Consider the following 19,499-nt stretch of genomic DNA (forward strand, 5'->3'; position numbering starts at 1 on the left):
GAGTTGGCTCTCTGAACACACTACAGCAGTAAAACAACAGAACACGTTTTTTGCTGCAAGGTTTTATCTTCTTCTGCAACTTTCAACTTAAATTAATCTAAACAATGGGAATTGGAAATTTTTGTCAGGTGTATCAAGTATATATGTAGAAGAAGAAAATATTCACTGTGGCATAGTATATTCTGGTTTATGTTAAAAGAAATTGCTTATCTTGAATTACTGTGACACTGAATTCTGCAATAGGCACTGCAAGGGAAATCCAGTTCCAGAACAAAATAACTAGATCTGCATATTCTCAGGAACTCTGGACACTGGACATCAGCTAACTGATTCTGATTATAGAAGTGAAATAATTCCACAGTTTCAGTGTTGTTTTTTTTTTCTAAACTACACTGTGAAGGCACTAGAAAGGAACCCACTCCTAAGCTCCTCTCAACACATATGAATAGAAAAAAAAAAAAAAAAAAATAAGAGGCAAATGGAGGATCTAATAAGAAAAAGTAGAGGTGGAAAGAGCATTCTCTGCAATTGTAGCACCAATCCTCCACCATTCCTGACCCAATCCGTGAGTACAGCACACCTCATCATCTCCAGTTACCCGGGTGGCTCCCAGCCTTGGCAGGTAATCCTCTATAGAGAGACATAACAGCCAACCTCAGACGCAGGGCAAGAATGCAGCAAGGCCTGAATCCTCAAGATTTCCAGGAACTAAGTCAAGTATATATGACCACATTTTAAAAGAACTATTACAGATAAACAAAACAAATGTCTTTCCCAACTTGTTAAAAAAAAAGTCAGAAAAATTCATTCTCTTAAATGGTTCTTTGATGTGAATTTTTTAAAATAAACTAGCATCAGAGTTCTTGCAATACTGCTCCCAGTATTTTATCTTGGGACTGCTTTTCCTCTCCACAAGCCACTTCAACATGATAAGTCATGCACAATGAATGAATATGAAATACACAATGACTACATCTATGAAGGAAAAAAAGTATGTGAAAATAGAAATTTATAGCCCAACATTTTTTTTTTTCACATTTTAATAGTTGTAAAGGGTTGTTTGTCTTTAAGCATTACGAAACAGACTGCATTCAAGTGTAAAGTCACTCCATAAATAGGAAGCAGTAGTATGGTACCCAGTCAGCTGCTACCCAAGGTAACTCACGTGTAAAGCGCTTCTTCTGATGCAATGGATGTGTTAGCATATTTTCAGGTTAAGAATTGAGTGGAGTAAGCCTTTTTTCATTAAAATACATTAGAATTCACATCACACATTATCCATGCAACTAGAAAACTGCAGTCTTACATGTTTTCAGTTTTACTGCTTTTTCTCTGCCAAGCTGACTGAAGTCAATTAAGATGACACATTATGAAAGCCACGGCGCATAACAAATTCAAAACTTCTAGAGCAGAAGCAGCACTAATTGCTCAGAAATTGTCTTAAATATTTATAAGTTACTGTAAAGTGAAAAGAGCACAGTCTCTAGTTACAAAAAGACAATCATGCAGCTGGCAAGGATGTGACTACAGCTCAGGCAGGTAATTCACAGTGAGCCCACGAGGCGCACCATGAGTGTGTTATCATAGCCACGAGTTAGTGTTATCATAGTGCTACCTGCAGCAGCGTTGACGATCTCTATGGGCTGACTTCCCAACACACAACACATTTCCAGGTAGAATGTGAGTTCATTCACTGTGGTCTTTTCTATCACAACTGCATACTGTGCACCAAGCTCAGGTATGGCCAAAGCTGGTGGGGTCTGCACTGGAGCTACACCCCATGAGCTTTTAAACTTTTTATAAAAGCTAGATTAATATACTTGGAAGTGCAGGAGTATTCTAGCATCACTGGAGACCTGCCAGTGAATTCAGGAAACCGTCCAAGTCAGTCAGTATTGATCCTCCATCTCCCGATTTAATTTCATTAAAGGAAAATTTTAAAACTACTTTTTTTAACAATGTTCTGTTATTAGCAATAGTTATAGCTGTCAGTGGAAGAACAGAACAGAATCAAATAGAACAGAACTGAATAGAATAATCCAGCAGGAAGAATAATCTGCAAAGACCATCAAGTCCAACCATCTGACCACTTCAGGGCTATTCTTCATTTGCAAATAAAAGACACAGCTATAAGACCCAAGTCTTCAAGTTGTGCATTTAACATAAACAAGTCACTGAGTTACTTTGTATGATCACAAATACTTTGTGTACAGCTATATACATCAATGTATATAAACGTATATATCCTGAACAGCAACAAAGGAAAACCAGGGCTCTGTCCAAAATCCTGCAAATCTTGCAAGTGAAAAGTCTCACTGGGTTTATTGAGAACTTCTGAGATACATCAGAATAGCAGGCAATTGTCAGAGCCACAACATGTGCAGAGGCAGGGCAACATGCAGAAGAGTGCTAGGCAGGCTGGAGTAAAGGACTCTTGGGTTTGCTAAGCTAGCTTATAATGTGAGTATCAGCTGAAACTGAGAGGAAGCAGTGATGCAGCTATAGATTTGTTCAACAGCAGAAATACTGCATTATATGGAAACTAGACAGTGTGAAGATCCTAGAAATGAATATTAGATTTCCTGTAATAGCAGGACAATATTCAACAGCAGCAGTCTTTAGGAATACTGTATCCTCATTCTGAAATGATGATGTGTTAGCTTCTCTCTCTCCTAGTATCTTCCCTAGTTATAATAGCCAGACAGTATGATGGCTTCCAGTCCAGAAGATATAAGAAACATCTGTGCACAGCTATGCGTTTTTTGCTGACCACTGATTTTCTGAAATTTTGCAGAACACGAAGTACATAAGAACTGAAGAAGTATCCCTGGGTTCTGTGATGTGGAGCACCTGATACTTTTTGTCATTTACTGGCAGGGGAGATTGCCCAAGAGACTGAAAATAGGGACAAAACACAGCGGGAGACAAGCAAGAGGAGGACCTGTCCATGAGAGTAGTCATTTAAGTTGCTATCCACACTGAACAGTTTGAGGATTCTCTACTGGCAGTGGTGGTAATGGCCCTGTGCTACTGGAGGGCAGTGACAGAGGAGAAGTGGCAAGGGAGAAAGGTGTTAAGAAACAAATAATGGGATTCTACAATATGGATAAGATAAGGTTGGTAGTTGTCTGAACCCTTAAGCAACATCGATTAAAACCTGCCACTATGAGTGAAATGAGTGTTACAAAGAGAGAAATTTTAAGAGGTTTTTAAAATGTGGGCTTATAGAACTTAAAAACTAACATACAGACAGATATCAAGAGCCACTTCTGTCTACCTGAGACTTTGTTATTCTGATACATAGGATAAACAATATATTGCATCTTTTATTGACCAAGTAATAAATAGTTTGCAATTATTAAAATGATCACGTCATCAATTTCTCACTTACACTGATACCACTATTTTTCTGCTCTTTTAACATTCCAAAAAACTAAGCTCAACACTGGAGACAAGAGCTAATTTTCCTGACAGGTGACCACATTACACAGCAATTTCCCAGGCCCTCCCTCAAAAAGCAAAGACGATCTGGAAGTTTACAGCTGCCCAAAAATATCTTATTGTCTCTTCCTTTTGTGTGAATACTGTTTCCTCCTTCTTCTTTGTTTCAGATAGGAACTAAAATAATGCATAGTGACATACTGGGCAATGAAATTTTTGTAGCCTCCTCTGACATTTGAGTAATGTGCACACCGAGTCTATGCATCCTGGGATTTTATACAGTATTTCTGTATGCAGCAGAACAAACGCCTGTGCCTGTGATCAGAGTACTCAAAATCTAACTCTGAGAACAATTTCCATTTAACCTACAGATTCTGTCCAATAATTCTAATATGTAACCAAAAACTATGGATTAAGCCTCAACAATAGTAAGTATACAGGGAAAAGAAGATATAGGATGTACTTTACTTATCCTTAACACATCACTCTGTCTAGCTGCACTTATGGCAGCACAAGGTAAAAAGACTAAGGGAATCAGTCCTGAATTCCTTCTGATCTGGAAGGCAGCAACAGAAACATCTATACATAAACTTTCAGGATAAATGTCATCAAAACAGTTGTGGCTAAAGATCCAAACTAGAAATCAAACAGCCTGTGTTCTTTACCCATCTCTCATTAAAGACTGGATCAAATAACTTTACTACTCAGTGCCTCCATTTCCTCACCAGTAAAAACAGGCATAGTTCTACTAAGTCATCTTAATTACTTTGACATTTAATGATTAAAGGCCTTGCTAAGAGGTACTGCTTTGTTACCATTATATAGTATTGCTTTTTTCAGTTTTAATTAATATCTGCCCAGATTACAAAATACTGTTTTAGAACCATTCTGTTTGCAAGTTAGAGCAAAGCTGCAAATGCAAAATTAAAGCATTAAAAATTAATGAATTCTGTCATCTTTTATATATGTGATGCTTCTCAAGAATATTTTACTTAAACACAAACATGACTGAGAACCAGAAAGACTACACAACTCCTTACACTTTGCTTGGTGTTACACCTATTGGCATAGGTTAATAAAACGTATCTCTTAGTTTTTCAAGCCCCTGCACAAAGCAGGAGAAAATGTTTACAATGGAGATTTTATAAGAACAGCAGCCAAGCTAATAGCCAAAACTCCTTTATGCAAAACCAATTTTTAACATAACTTCTGCCCATTATAATAGAAAGCCAACATTTCTTCTTCTCCAAATATTTTATTTTAATGAGAACAAAACTTGGAAAAAAATGCAGTCAAGCTATGTGGAGGTGGAAAGTACAACATCCGTCTGGGATAATCACATTCAACTCATTAGAGTTCACATTAGAGATTTACACTGAGTTCCAGAGTATTAAAAGAGCTAAAAGAAGAAAGTGAAGTATTTTAATCACATTGGAAATGAGCAGCTTGCAAAACAATAACAAGGACAAAACTTCATGAACATCCTGGGTTATCCAGGGCAATGGGAAAAAAATCAATTAAGAATATTAAAAATATATATAATATTTTTGATTCAGCTTTTAAGAGAGTTCATCCTTTATGCACACCTTGTTTTCGTGTGTTCTCAGAGATCAGGATATCGGAAACATACGTTCAGAAACCAACAGACAGTATCCAAGGAAATTACTATTAAGTTTATAAGACACATAAGCAATATTTGGATGATCTGGGAAATTACAAACCAGCAAATCTTACAGTGCCACTTGAATACATTTTTGAACAAAAAAACAAAAAATCCAGAAAACCAACCAACCAAACAAACAAAAAAAAGTGATAAAGAATTTATTTCACCTTTTCCAATAAAAATAACAGTAAGTCTCCAAAAAGGTCATGGAATATTGATCTCCTTGTTCTGCTTGGCCTCATATAAAGTCACAAAACTGGACAATCACCTCTACAGTTTTCAAGACATTGGAGGTAGAGAGAAACAGAGAATCATAGAATAGATTAGGTTGGAGGGTTTCCCTTGCCCTATCACTACCAGACCATGTAAAAAGTCAGTCCCCCCTTCTGCTCATAAGCTTTCTTCAAGTACTGTAAGGTCATAGCGAGGTCTCACTGGAGCCTTCTCTTCTCCAAGCCCAAATCCCTCAACCCTTCTTCATAGGAGGCCTGCTGCTGCCCTCTGATCATCTTAGTGGCCCTCCTCTGGATCTGCTCCAACAGCTCTGCATCCTTCCTGTACTGGGGACCCCAGGCCTGGATGCAGCACTGCAGACGGAGCCTCACAAGGGCAAAGTGGAGGGGGACAATCACCTCCCTCTCCCTGCTGGCCACCTCTCTATTGATGCAGCCCAGGATACTGTTGGCCTTGGGGGCTGCAAGCACACACTGGTGGCTCATGTCCAGCTTTTTGGCCATCAGGACCTCCAAGGCCTTCGCTGCAGCATTGCCCTCAATGAGTTCTTCTCCCAGTCTGTACTCATATCTGTGACTGTCTCAACCCAAGTGCAACACCTTGCACTTGGCCTTGTTAAAACTCATTAGGTTCTTGAGTATCCAGTTTTTGAGCATGTCCAGGTCCCTCTGGATGGCATTTCTCCTTTCTATTGTGTCAGCTGCATCAATCAGATGGATGTCATCAGCAAACTTGCTGAGGATGCACTCAATCCCACTATCTAAATTACTGATAAAGGTCTTGAAGAGCACCAATCTGAAGACTATCCCAGCAGATATTGAGTAGCCTGAAATCCCCCACCAGGATGAGAGTTTGTAAGCACAAAACCTCTTCGCAGCTGAAAAAAAGCAGCCTTGTCAACAGGCTCCTCTTGATCAGCTGGCTCATAGTAGACTCCAACTTCAAGATGCCCTTTATTGGTCTCGTTCCTAATTTCAATCCACAAACTCTCAACCTGTTCGTGACAGTTTCTCAGGGGCATCTCTTCACAGTCTATCCACTTCTTAACATAGAAGGCAATTTCCCGACCCCTTCTACCTTGCCTATCCCTTCTAAAAAGCTTACAGCCCTCAATCATGATATTCCAGCTATGTGAGTCATCCCACCATGTTTCCATGACAGCATGAAGGCTGTAGTGTCCCAGCTGCATCATGGTTTCCAACTCTTCCTGCTTATTTCGCATGCTTGTGTGGATTGGTATACAGGCACTTCAGCTGCGCTTTCAGCTGCACTGTTTTCTTAGAGGAGCCCTCCCAAAAATCTGAGACAAATTTGAGGTTTTTCTCCAAAATTAATGTTGAAAATAAAGAGATACAGAACAAGAGAATATACCTAAGGTGAGAAAAATGTTATGGTAGATAAAAAAGTGTATGCCAACAAACTGAAAAGCTTGAATTTTAATAGGTTTGAAATATCCCTCTTAGGATCTTCAAGAAATTGAAAAATCATTTCAAAAATGTGTAGAGCTAGGGTAGCATGATAGCATTTAAATAATGATTTTGAGATCCTGAAGTGTCCATCACTAAAAGCAAGGGCACTTAGGCTGAAGTCACAATATTCCACGGTAATAAATAAACCTGGTAACGTTTGAGGCATTTGTAAATCTGTAAAAATTCCTGGAGAATTAAGCATGTGAAAAGGCTATTTTGTTTAATAAGTTTATTCGGGAACTATAATCATACCAACACAAACTTGATGAAAGACCACGACGAACGCTATGTGCAGTGTTGACGGATGCAAAGTAATTTGTCACTAGAATAAAAAAATACACAATTGCTTATGCACATTAGAAGAATCTGAAACAACAGAAAAAGATATGTGAATACCTATTTCTAATGCTTTACAAATTGCTGATTAACACTGCTGCTGAAATAAAAAGCCCCATGAGAGGCCCTATGTGCCATTGAATTGAATCTGACATGAAGATGCACAGCTCAGTTTCACCTTAAAAGATAACTACAAGATTTTGTAGTTAAGAATATCCTGTCTAAACTTCCACAATCATGTCTGAATAGTAATTACAATAAGTAGTGACAACAAGACTCCAGGGCATATAGACAATGATTACATAACCATAGACTGACTAGAAATAACCTCAGACTGGCTAGAATGGAAAAGGAAAAAAAAAAAAAAAAAGCATTTCCATGTACAATATAAAAACACACACTTGGTGTTGAAGTTGGTCAAGGAATAAGAAATTTTCTAACTATACATTTAAGAAAATTCATATGTGAGAATCAAAAGGCTTCCCACATTTTTTAACAGAAGTTTTTGCAAGTTTATTCCTGTCAAAAGGTTCTGATGATTCTTCAAGCAGCTTGAAAATCCTTAGTAACAAATTTTCAAACTACCTAGCTTTCTGTAATATCGTGCAAGCTTAACTCATTTCAAAATCAGCAAAAAGGTCAGATAAAAACTTGATTTCCTAAGTCTTTGATTGCCCAAGTCTTTGATTGCCCAGAAAGTCAGATTTCTCTGTCCAGATCACTGCTAGACCTGTATACGGTATTAGTTTCTCCTATTAAGGAAGAAGAGAATGCAAAAATAAGAAATATTTAATTAAAACTTGGACTGCAAAGGTATTTCTGGCAAGCAGGAAGATAATCACCTATGGTTTTAGTTAGGAATGTAAGACTGCCAAAACTGTTTAAAATAAAACTTATATCCTTAAACACAGACTGGAGTACAAGATTCCTCCTTTGAATTGCCTGATTAAATTGTTAGCATATAAAGACATGGTTGCACTTCCTTTTCACTTTGTGAAAAATACTTCACAGGTCTAAATGGTCTGGTAGGAAAAATGTTCCTGTGTACAATGGCATGTGTAGGTTTAAAATTCTGGGTGAAAAAAATGATTTGAGAGTCTCATATCTCAAGTCACTATTTAAATTTCTAAGCTAGTGGATAAATAACGAGCACAAACTCTCAGAAGAAGCATCTACCACCGCGTTTGATTTTCAGTCTAACCTACCCTTTCTCCGAGAAGGTCTGCCACATCTTATCTTTCAGCAAAGATTGCTGGAGAATTGTCAAGTTGATTAATTTGATTAGTGCTCTCAGTATCTCAAATGCTGAGATATTGACTCTTTTAAAAGTAAGAAACTTGTGAGTGTCTATAAAAACACTTCGAGCATCTGAAGAAAAGGGCAAATCTCAGGATAGAAAACTGAGCAGAGATGTTCAGAAGTTCAGTTTCACTTACAGATGCTTGAATTCTATTTAAATCTTGCTTAGGCACTCAAATTTTTGTTCCTACAGAATACCAGGGCGCTGTTCTTGTGAGTAAAGCAATGTACTAGGTCAGGTCTTAAGACTTCACATGCCATGTCTACACAGTAGTTTTATTTATCTTCCACTCTTAATCTATGAATCACAGAATCACATGGTCAGAAAGGACATCCAAGATCATCTAGCCCAGCCATTCTCTTATCACCAGTACTACCACTAAGCTACTAAACTATACCTCGCAGCACCTCATTCAGAAGCCTCTGGGCGTCAGGGACCAGGGACACCACCAGGGACGCCAACTCCACCACCTCCCTGGGCAGCCATTCCAGTGCCTGACCACTCTCTGAGAGAAATAGTTTTTCCTTATGTCTAACCTAAACCTCCTCTGGCACAACTTGTGGCCATTTCCTCAGGTCCTGTTTGTTGCCTGGGAGAAGAGGCCAAACCCCTCCTCATCACAACCTCCCTGCAAGTTGTAGTGTGCAATGAGATCTCCCCTGAGCCTCCTCTTCTCCAGACTGAACAATCCCAGCTCCCTCAGCCGCTCCTCATAAGACTTGTTGCTCCAGACCCCTCACCAGTTTCACTGCCCTTCTCTGGACACGTTCCAGGGCCTCAGTGTCTTTCTTTTCACAATGTAGTGAGGGGCCAAAACCCGAACACAATACTTGAGGTGCAGCCTCACCAGTGCTGAGTACAGGGGGCTGATCACCTCCCTGCTCCTGCTGGCCACACTATTTCTAATGCAGGCCAGGATGCCATTGGCCCTCTTGGCCACCTGGGCACACTGTCAGCTCGTGTTCAGCCGAGCATCAACCAACACCCCCAGGTCCCTTTCCTCTTCACACTCATCCAGCCACTCAGCCCCAAGCCTATAGCACTGCATGGGGCTGTTGTGGCCAAAATGCAGGACCTGGCACTTGTCCTTGTTGAACCTCATCCCATTCACCTCAGCCCAGCAATCCAGCTTATCCAGATCCCTCTGCAGGGCCTCCCTACCCTCAGGCAGATCGACACCACCTCCCAGCTTGGTGTCATCTGCAAATTACTGAGGGTGCACTCAATCCCCTCATCTAGGTCATCAATAAAGATATTGAACAGGATGGGTCCCAGTACCGACCCCTGAGGGACACCACTTGAAATGGGTCACCAGCTGGACTTAACTCCATTAACTACTACTCACTGGGCACGGCCCTCTAGCCAGTTCTTTACCCAGAGAAGAGTATAACTGTCCAGGCCATGGGAAGCCAGTTTCCCCAGGAGAAAACTGTAGGAGACCGTGTCAAAGGCTTTGCTGAAGTCTAGGAAGACTACATCAACAGCCTTTCCCTTATCTGCCAGTCTGAACACCCAGTCACAGAAGGAGATGAGGTTGGTCAAGCACAACCTGCCTTTCATGAACCCCTGCTGGCTGGGCCTGATCTCCTGGATTCCATGCATGTGCCATGTGATCTCACCCAAGATGATTTGCTCCATAACTTTCCCTGGTACCGAGGTCAGGCTGACAGGCCTGTAGCTCCCCAGATCCTTCTTATGGCTCTTCTTGTGGATGGGAGTCACATTGGCAAGCCTCCAATCCTCTGGAACCTCTCCAGATAACCAGGAGCACTGAGAGATGGCAGAAAGCAGCTCGGCAATCACCCCCGCCAGCTCCCTCAGCATCTGAGGATGGAGCCTCTCTGGTCCCATGCACTTGTGACTGTCCAGATGGAAGAGGAGCTCTCTAACTGTCTCCACCTGAATCATTAGGAGCGTATTCTACGTTCCATCCCAGACTACTAGGTCGGGGCATAAAGTGCCCTAAGAATAACTGATCTGACTGCTAAAGGCAGATGTTAAGTAGGCATCGAGAACCTAGGCCTTTTCCTTATCCTCACTGGTCACATCCCCTGCTGCATCAAATAAAAGATGGAAATTCTTCTTGGTTCTTCTCTTGCCATTAATATATTTGTTAAGGATTTCTTGTTCTCTTTTACTGCAGTGGCCAATGTGAGTTCAAGTTGGGCTTTTGTCTAACTTCCTCCCTACATACCTTAGCAACTTCCTTGTAATCTCCACAAGTAGCCCGTCCCATCTTCCAGAGGACACACATTCTCTCCTGGAGTCTCAACAAAAGTTCCCAGTTCATCCACACCAGTTTTCTTTCCCTCTGGCTCGCCTTACAGCACTCAGGGACAGCCTGGTCTGGTGCCTTTAAGATTTCCATCTTGAGGAGCATCCAGGCTTCCTGGACCCCTTTACCCTTCAAAAGCAACTCCCAAGGGACCCCTGCAACAGGTGTCCTGAAAAGGTCAAAGTCTGTGAAAGTTCAAGATAACAATTTTGCTAGTCACCTTTCTGACATCACCAAGAATAATTTCACGGTGGCTCTGTCCAAGACAGTCCCCAACCTTCACATCTCCCACTAGTCCTTCTCTACTAGAGCAGAAAAATAGGTCTAGCAGGGCACCACCCCTGGTAGGCTCTTGTACCAACTGTGTAAGGAAGTTATCTTCCACACACTCTAGAAACCTCCTAGACTGCTTCCTCTGCACTGTATTATATTCCCAGCATACATCAGGAAAGTAAAATTTCTCCCTGTAACTAGATCTTATCACTGGGAATATATACTAGCATCTCTCAACTGCACACACAATTTCCTAACAGGATTATCTCGTACTCAAATTGGATGACTCAGTTCCTTCAGGGAGTAAACAAAATCTCTCATGCCTTGAATGGGAAGAAGTCAAACAACTCTCAGTAAGTTGAAATCAGAGGACCAGTAATCTGTAACTTTAAACATGATGCAAAGAAAATATTCTGCATTCTTAATGAATAAGTAGGAAGTGAGATTCCTCAAACTTTGCAGAAAGGACAGGGAAGAGAAGTACACAATGAAAATTTGAAAGAATCATTTGAATTTGTCAAATCATTTGGGCTTTACAGTACTGTGGGAAAATGTTGACACGTGCAACTCTTAACTTATTCTAAGATTAGTAGCTCAATTAGTACCCTTTAGGTACCACTCAAAATACTAAAACATACAAAAAAAAACCCCAATAGTGCTATTTATGTCCTATTTTTGTATTAGCTCCTCCAGTAAACTCTAAAGAGGTGAGTAAAACATAGGCAAAGAATCTCTTCTCTGCATCACCTTGCAGTCATTCTTTATCTTCCAGGACCCTCTTATAAATATGTTATAGGGAAGTAAGCACTACTTTCCTTCATGACTGGCACCTGAACTCTTTCCACTGCAGTACTTCCTCTTCTGTTTAAAAATGACCAAAATCTAAGTTTAGTTTTCTTTTAGTTTTTACCTAAGAGACTATATAATTGCAATTCAAAATGATGCTCCTCTCACAAATGTGCCTAGTGAGATAAAATGAATTGGTATTTAAGCTATGCAAATAATCTACTGACCAGGGAATATATGAGGTCTGCATAAGGAATATAGGAGACCTCCTTATCCTAATCATATATTTAAATTAAGTCCCTCAACAAACAAACTATTGATGTATTGTATTAGTCACTCACTACACTCTAAGTATTTAACTTAAGGTATCTCTCAAACTCTACAAACTAAGATTAATGAAACTGGCATGAACAAGAAAGCACTACTGTTATAATCTAACTGGAAGTAGAGCAAACATCTACTCACATCTGAGACAATAAACTGTCTGAAGCCAAGACCTTAAATGGAGTAAATAATGAGAAAAACAACAGAAGAAAATAATTTTTTAAAACACTAGGATGTAAATTCCAATCCTTGACTTCCAAGACATTAAGTAGTTGAGAACTACTTAGTCTCAACTAAGGTGCATGCCTACTACAGGAATTTAGTCAAATCTAAGTATACTTCTACCACACATCTCATTGATTCATGACGAGTACACAAGAGGTTGGGAGAGGTCAAAGCTGGGAGAGCTGATCCAAACTGATCACAGGAGCATTCAACCATTCTGTGTTTAAAGGATGTTTGCTAAATTTAGGTCATGTGTATCTGTCTAAGAAGATAATTAGCAGATGGGAAGGGAGATTAGATTGATGTGCCTTACGTCCTCTGCAAGACAATAGTTCTGCTAATGACAGAAACATTTGAACAGAACAGGTAGGAAAACGTACAAAGCCATATAGCACAAGATCTAATTAAGATATAGCACTTCTCAAAGATAGCTGCCTATCACCACTAGGCAAAATTTCAATATCGTGGTATGTATTTTTCTTACTAAATTCCTGAAACAAACATCCAGAAAGTGTTGCTTTTCAGGCAGCGTTCGTAAACGCAGTCACAAAATGACAAAACTCTAGAGGTTGGAAAGGACCTCTGAAGATCATCTAGTCCAATTCCCTTGCTAAGGCAGGTTGCCTTAAGTAGGTTACAGAGAAAAGTATCCAGGCAGATTTTGAATATCTCCAGAGCAGGAGACTCCACAACCTCTCTAGGTGGTCTGTTCTAGTGCTCTGTCACCCTCAAAGTAAAGAAAATTATTCACACATTCAGATGGATTTCCTATGTTAGAACTTGTGCCCATTGCCTCTTGTTCTGTGATGATGCACCACCGAAAACAGCCTGGCCCCCTGCCCTTTGGATCGTATAAGCACTGATTAGATCCCCTCTTGGTCATCTCCACGCTGAACAGTCCCAAGTCTCTTAGCCTTAGTCTTTCTTCATAAGGGATGATGATGCTCATCAGCTCTGACTAAAATGCTGCCAGATCCATCCACCTTCCTCCCATTTCTATATGGATTTCCAAACATATGAAAATCTATTTTTCTTACTAGATTTTTTTTCATATATCAGATTATTTTTTCCTCTTGAATAAACATCAACTGAAAGTGCAATAAGCTCAACACCTTTAACTGCAACATATTTTACATACTTAAAACACATGAGACCAGGGAGACCAGCGGACCCAAATATATACATCTATGCAGAGACTTAGTATGTATACAGATACCAGCACACACATAACCAGATGTGTAATAATCTTCATGCAGATTTTAAATTCCCTAAAGTGCGGATCTGTACAGTTCAACAATAAGTTCATTTCTGCAATAACCCATTTAGGTATCCGTGCATATAAAAACAGACACATGTATTTCTTGATTATCAGTGAGATTTTCAGAAAAACGTACGTTCGGAATATTGGCTGTGAAGTTTGTGCTCCTGCTCTACTTAAGCATTCTGGAAAAATTCCAAATATATTCCACAGTGAGATAAAGATAAAACGCATCAATGACTCTTCCAAATCAAACACCAGAACTTTAGCCTTATGATTTTGTCTGTGCTTCCCCCATTCCATCTGCCCAATAAATCACATAAACAACAAAGCACGCAGCCAGCTTATTTTAAGGATAAAGATCTACTGAAACCTTGTTTAGAGACAACAATTGTAGTGTGAGTAAATCTGCCACATTTTATATTTAGATGTTATGCTACTGTTCCAGCAGACCAAAACTTTACATTATATTCTTGTATTTTCTTTTAAATGTATCCATCTTGATCAACTTGACATCAAACATTCTTTGCCATACTTTAACTGTAAAATTCCATGCCTGCACAGAATTCTATGGGTGATGATTTAATTAGTGCCATTTGTTCTCTTTCCTTTTCTCTAGAGCACACAAACAGCCCCAGTTGTACTTCCGTGTAACGATGTCTGCGTACAAAAGCTGCTGAAGATGCACAGTGTTCAGAAGAGCTATCTTAAGTTTAGATTTCACCTTCCTCTTCACTTGGGATGGAAACTCTGGCATCAGATATATGACTTTTGGCTGTTTAATGGAGACAAATGAGATAGCGTTGAAGTTGTGCTGTATTTTCCACAAGATATGCCTATTAAAATAAGTATTGCTGTATCATATTTGACATTCCAAAATAACTCTTGCTTTCAAAGCATGTGAAAAAGCACACAAAATAGGCTCAAAAAATTATTTCCAATACTATCCAAAAGCAGAATCACTCTTGCTCAGAACCTGTAGATATTTTGTTTGATTTGCAAATGGTTTCACACACAGATTTTTTAAATACAAGAGGAAAAAAAGAAAAAAGATTATCCTCTATTTCCCCCTCTCACACCCAAAAATTCACTCATACACTCCTTGCAGCTTCTTTACAGTTTCACTCTGATAAGTCAGAGTTAAGCACCACTAATACATATCATAATTTAACCTGTCAGGAAAATAGCACAGCAACAGAAACAGTATTTCACCATGCTAATTGAGTGCTTTTGGAAAGATCTGCTGGACACCAGAGTCAGATCAAGGAAAGTGTCAGAACCGTGCAGATATGCAAAAGGTTGGGGCAGAGCAACAGCTCCACAACTATGTGTTAGTGAGTGGGAATGATTTTGTTTGCTTAGGTATAAAATGACTACCATACTACCAGATGACACTGCAATATTGCCATAACTAGAAAGGCCTCGCAAGTGTTGTGGATTACTTGCTTTTGTTTCTCAAGTAACGAATAGTTAAAAGGAAGATTAGCATGCCCCATGACCACCACCTGCAACAACATGAAGCCTGTCAGTCTTAAAAATAACTATTATCCATAACAATAGAAAACAGTAGAAATATGTCCAAAGATGTATTATCAGTGTAAGTCAGTGTGATGATAGATAAGCTTTTCATGGTCTGGAGGCCACTCTGGACACAGTAGATATCCTTGCACTGGATTTTAAATTTTCCTTCATTTCTTTATAAGCAAAGATAATAATAACTGTGGAATGGTCTAAATGTAGAGTTTTGTTACTGCAGCTGGCCACAAAATAATCAGTGACTCAATAAAATAATGTGTAGATAATTATATGCCTGCAGTAGATGGCTATACTGGCATATCATTGAGTTGATGGAAGAAGTCAACATGAAAAGACACAGTGAACCCATAAAATGAAGTACCCATAATGAATTTTAGCAAGCATTTGTGAGTTGATTAAATAGCAATGTAGGAATACACATAATGAAACAGGAAAGCAACATGCTACTTCAGATATGATATTGGAATAATCATTTCTATCGCTGATTTTGATCTATTCATTCAGAGACATGATGTGACAAAACCTTAGCCTTCTTTTCCCCTGAAATGAGGAAGAGACTTCAATCTGATCAATTTTCCTAATTTGTCTCACTACCTGTATAGTGATATGCCTTCTCTGATAGATTAGAGACAGTACACTTTGTTTTATTGTGTGTAATGTCAGAAGGTTTTCCAGACCAGGACTAAAGAAAAACCATATGGAGATAACAAGAAAAGGAATTCAATTTCATAACCCTTTTTCATCTGAACATGTTTGCCCCAAGCAAGGATAGTACAGGTAGAGAAGTAACAAAACATGATCTAAGTATGGGTGCTGAGAACAGGGATGAAGGATTAAGATGACCATATGACAAAGCAATTGTTTCTAGAGTGAATATTTTGCATTTATCTGCAGGCTTTGTAATTCATTGTCAGTAACAGCAAGACACTCATTCATCAGTGATTTAATGTGTACTCATTCTGAGGATGAAGCACAGCTGTTTTGTGAGGATCAGCACCCATCAGACACTGATGTAGCTAAAAGCTACAGTTGTCTGAAGTTTCTTGAGAATCCCACAGGAACCACTAGCATCACTAGAGCATAGCAACGGCAATTCCCATTGCTACAGAAGCTACAGCTGCTAGAGCAGCTTGAAAAGAAATCTAGAAGGCAAATTGACACTCATTCCAAAGTGAGCTTTCATTTATCTCTGTATTGTAATGGAAATTTATGAATAATAGTCTATTTCGGGCCAATTAGAACGGACTATTTCAGTCATGCTGCTCAATTGTTTGAGGTGTTAAGCCTTTATTTTCAATGCTGTTATATGTACTTCATTTTTCTTTGGAAACTGCTTTGCTTTTTCAACTTGTAAGCTTACGATCACTAGATATACCATCACTTTGTGAACCTAATGGAAAGACAGGGAAGCAAGTGTACCGTTATGTCACTTGCACCAGTTACAGGAAAACTTGTTCTACATAATTACATGAATACGAAACATGAATTTTGTCTTGCTATACCTTTGTGCTGCTTAGCACGAAAGGATTTGATCCAAACTGGGCACTTTTGGTACTAACACACCAACAAATAAATGGTTGCATTCTTGTAGCAGGTAGCCAAACATCCTTTTGCACCATCCACAATACTGGTTAGAAGCACCAGCTTCACTGCTAGAGTACAATGAATGAGAACATCATTCTGTTATGTAATATGTTCATTGCAGAATGAAATTATGCTGCTCTATTAAAAACTGCTTTTACAGGATACTGTGGAAGATTGAGAGTCATTAAAATATGAACTACTTTTAGTTTGCTTTTAAAAAAAATCCATTATTGTATTTTTCAGAATTAATACTAAACACATCTTGGCTTGAATCTTATTGTCTGCAACAGTTAAAAATGGTGACAACACGATTGGCTTAAATAAGCAGGGTTCATGGTCCCAGGCTGTTTCATTCATCACTCTTCTTTGCTACGTACACAGGCAAACTTGCTAGTCCATAACTGGACTTTTTACATAGTATGTTCTGTAAAGCTTTGAGAGTGAAGTTGAGAAGTTTCAGTTAAAAAATGAAAAAAAAAAAGTAACCCTTTTAATGGTACCATCTGTCTTCTAAGCATAGCTCTCATTGACTCAATGCTCAATTAAGCAAACCAGGCTCTGTGTGCCAAAGCCATGAGGTATTTATGTTATAAGATGGCATCTCTCTTTAAAAAAAAAAAAAAAAAAAAATCAAATTGTCTGATAATCTTGATACCCATGTTTGATTCAGTTCCTAGAAAATTTTCCATAAATGAAGTACGCTTTTGCTAGCAAAAATGGAGAAGAGACATTAAAGGAGAAGGTACTTCAAAAAATATTCTTCTTCCTCTAGCCCTTTATAATCAATTTCCATAGATAATCCACACAGAGTTTTATATGAGGTGAGAGACACAGCTTATCTTCCGCTTTATGTTCCATTCCTGTTGCAAGTGACCTACAGAGTTAACTTAATTCTGCACAAAGATGTACTAATTTGGGCTCCGCACTCACATTTTTTTCTTGAGAGATTTACATAGGTATAGGATGACTAGCCAGTAGCAACCCTGCTCTTACATCTGCCAGGTTGCTGAGATGGAAAGAAGCAGAGGCTTAGGAGTCAATTTTCTGCAAGACCTTCATTCTACAATACCTGTACCACCTATGAAATTCCCTGTCTCCCTGCTTATAGAAGGTATCAATGAACCTTCCAGATAAAAGGCTCTAGCCTTCTAATGTTTCCTAATTCTCAGAAGTATGCATGGATACTAGACTTGAACTTCCCCAGAAGCGCATAAATTCAATTACTCTGAATGGAATATATTTAATCTACTTCATGCAGGAAAATATTAAGAGTAGAATCATCAAAGCAAAGTTTCTAACATAACAGGTTTAGTTGAGTCTTGGGTAAAGAAAATGAGGTTTATGAAAACAACTGTTCAGAACAAGAGTACCCAAAATGGAGGAAATTAAAGTGTTAGTCATGTTACAAGAGGCCCAGGATGGTTCTCCATGAGATAATTTTTCATTAGATTGTAAGTGTCCTGGTTTCAGCTGGACAGTTGGTTTTCTTCATAGTATTTCGTATGAGTGAACAGCCACGTGTTGCTTAGCTGCCTGCTGGGTAAAACCATAACAGTACGCTACTTTAACTGCTATTTTATAAAGCGTTGCCCCTTACTTTCAACCCCAGAATTTGTTTAGCTGCAAGAGGCTGTAAAAAGTATTGGCTTACTACTTCTGTATCCTGCAACTCCTAAAGCTTCCTTATATTCTTTCCTCTATTTTTTCCTTGAATTTTCTTAAATTATATGCAGTTTCACCACACTAGAATACATTCGAATCAAGACAAATTTTAAAAAATATATATTAAGATAAACATTTTGAAAGACATATTTAAATATACTCCTCATATTTTTCTAAAACAAAAGTTGTTCAAATTTTCATTTCATTTATGTTCAATCTGTTCTGTTTAAACAACTAACTTTAAAATTCCTGCAGTATAAAAACATACATAAGGTTCTGACACTAATGTACCCCTATAATTAATGAAGATAAACAGCTACTTTTAGATTGTTTAACCTTACCTCCCTGAAACATTTCCTCCAAGAAGAGAAGAATTATGCCCTAAAATCATCTTTTTCCCATCATTCACTTAGGAAGGTCTAAACAATATTTCAAACACACTTATTTCCAGTGAAGATTTCTCCAGCCGGCTGCATTGCAACAGTTGACTTATTTATTGCCAGTTCAAAATTCCCACTTTGCTCATCACCACACTGTAGTCTAACTTTACATACTGAAAAATCTCCTTACTCACAGCACAACAAAAAATTAATTCTGCTTTATATACCAATATACGCCATACGTACAGCAAAAACTCATTCAAAATTTTTCCTTCAGACAACTGAAGAAGCTAAAGGTAATTCCTCAGCAGCACATCCTTTTCCAGTCAATAAAGTAAAACAAAATGAGACATAAAATAACACCATAAACTGTACCCTTACCTGAGTGCTTCTAGATGTAAAGATGATTCATGTCACTGAGTGCAAATACAGAGAAATTGCGTACATTCTGAATAAGAAAGGATACATTCGTATGGCTCCTGTTCTTGTCCCAATTGCCAGAATTTTCTGAACTGGGTCAAAAGCTAAGGCAGTGGGTAGATAAGGAAAACCATGACGAACCGTCTGAAACAGAACAAAATAACAAAGTCAGTGAAACGTAACCGCAAACAACAGCACGTGTGTTCTATGTTATGGGTAAAGGAAAATAATTTACATTTTTGTAATCAACATTGTCAGTTGATAAAGACTCAACATGAGCCAATTACGTGCTCCTGCAGCTCAGAAGGCCATCCGTATTCTGGGTTGAATAAA

General features: G+C 38.8%; 1 protein-coding gene across 10 annotated transcripts in view; it reads right to left on the reverse strand.

The window, feature by feature from the left end:
- STXBP5L (syntaxin binding protein 5L) overlaps nt 1–19,499 on the reverse strand; it is a 175,612-nt gene that overhangs the window by 142,059 nt on the left and 14,054 nt on the right. For all 10 annotated transcript variants that reach the window (XM_048941456.1, XM_048941486.1, XM_048941435.1 and 7 more), the window contains exon 2: nt 19,213–19,310. In XM_048941456.1, the coding sequence (XP_048797413.1) occupies nt 19,213–19,310 (98 nt within the window). The remainder of the gene's footprint in view (nt 1–19,212; nt 19,311–19,499) is intronic.

Source organism: Lagopus muta, chromosome 1 (assembly GCF_023343835.1).
Source record: "Lagopus muta isolate bLagMut1 chromosome 1, bLagMut1 primary, whole genome shotgun sequence".
In the NCBI taxonomy this organism is placed as follows: Eukaryota; Metazoa; Chordata; class Aves; order Galliformes; family Phasianidae; genus Lagopus; species Lagopus muta.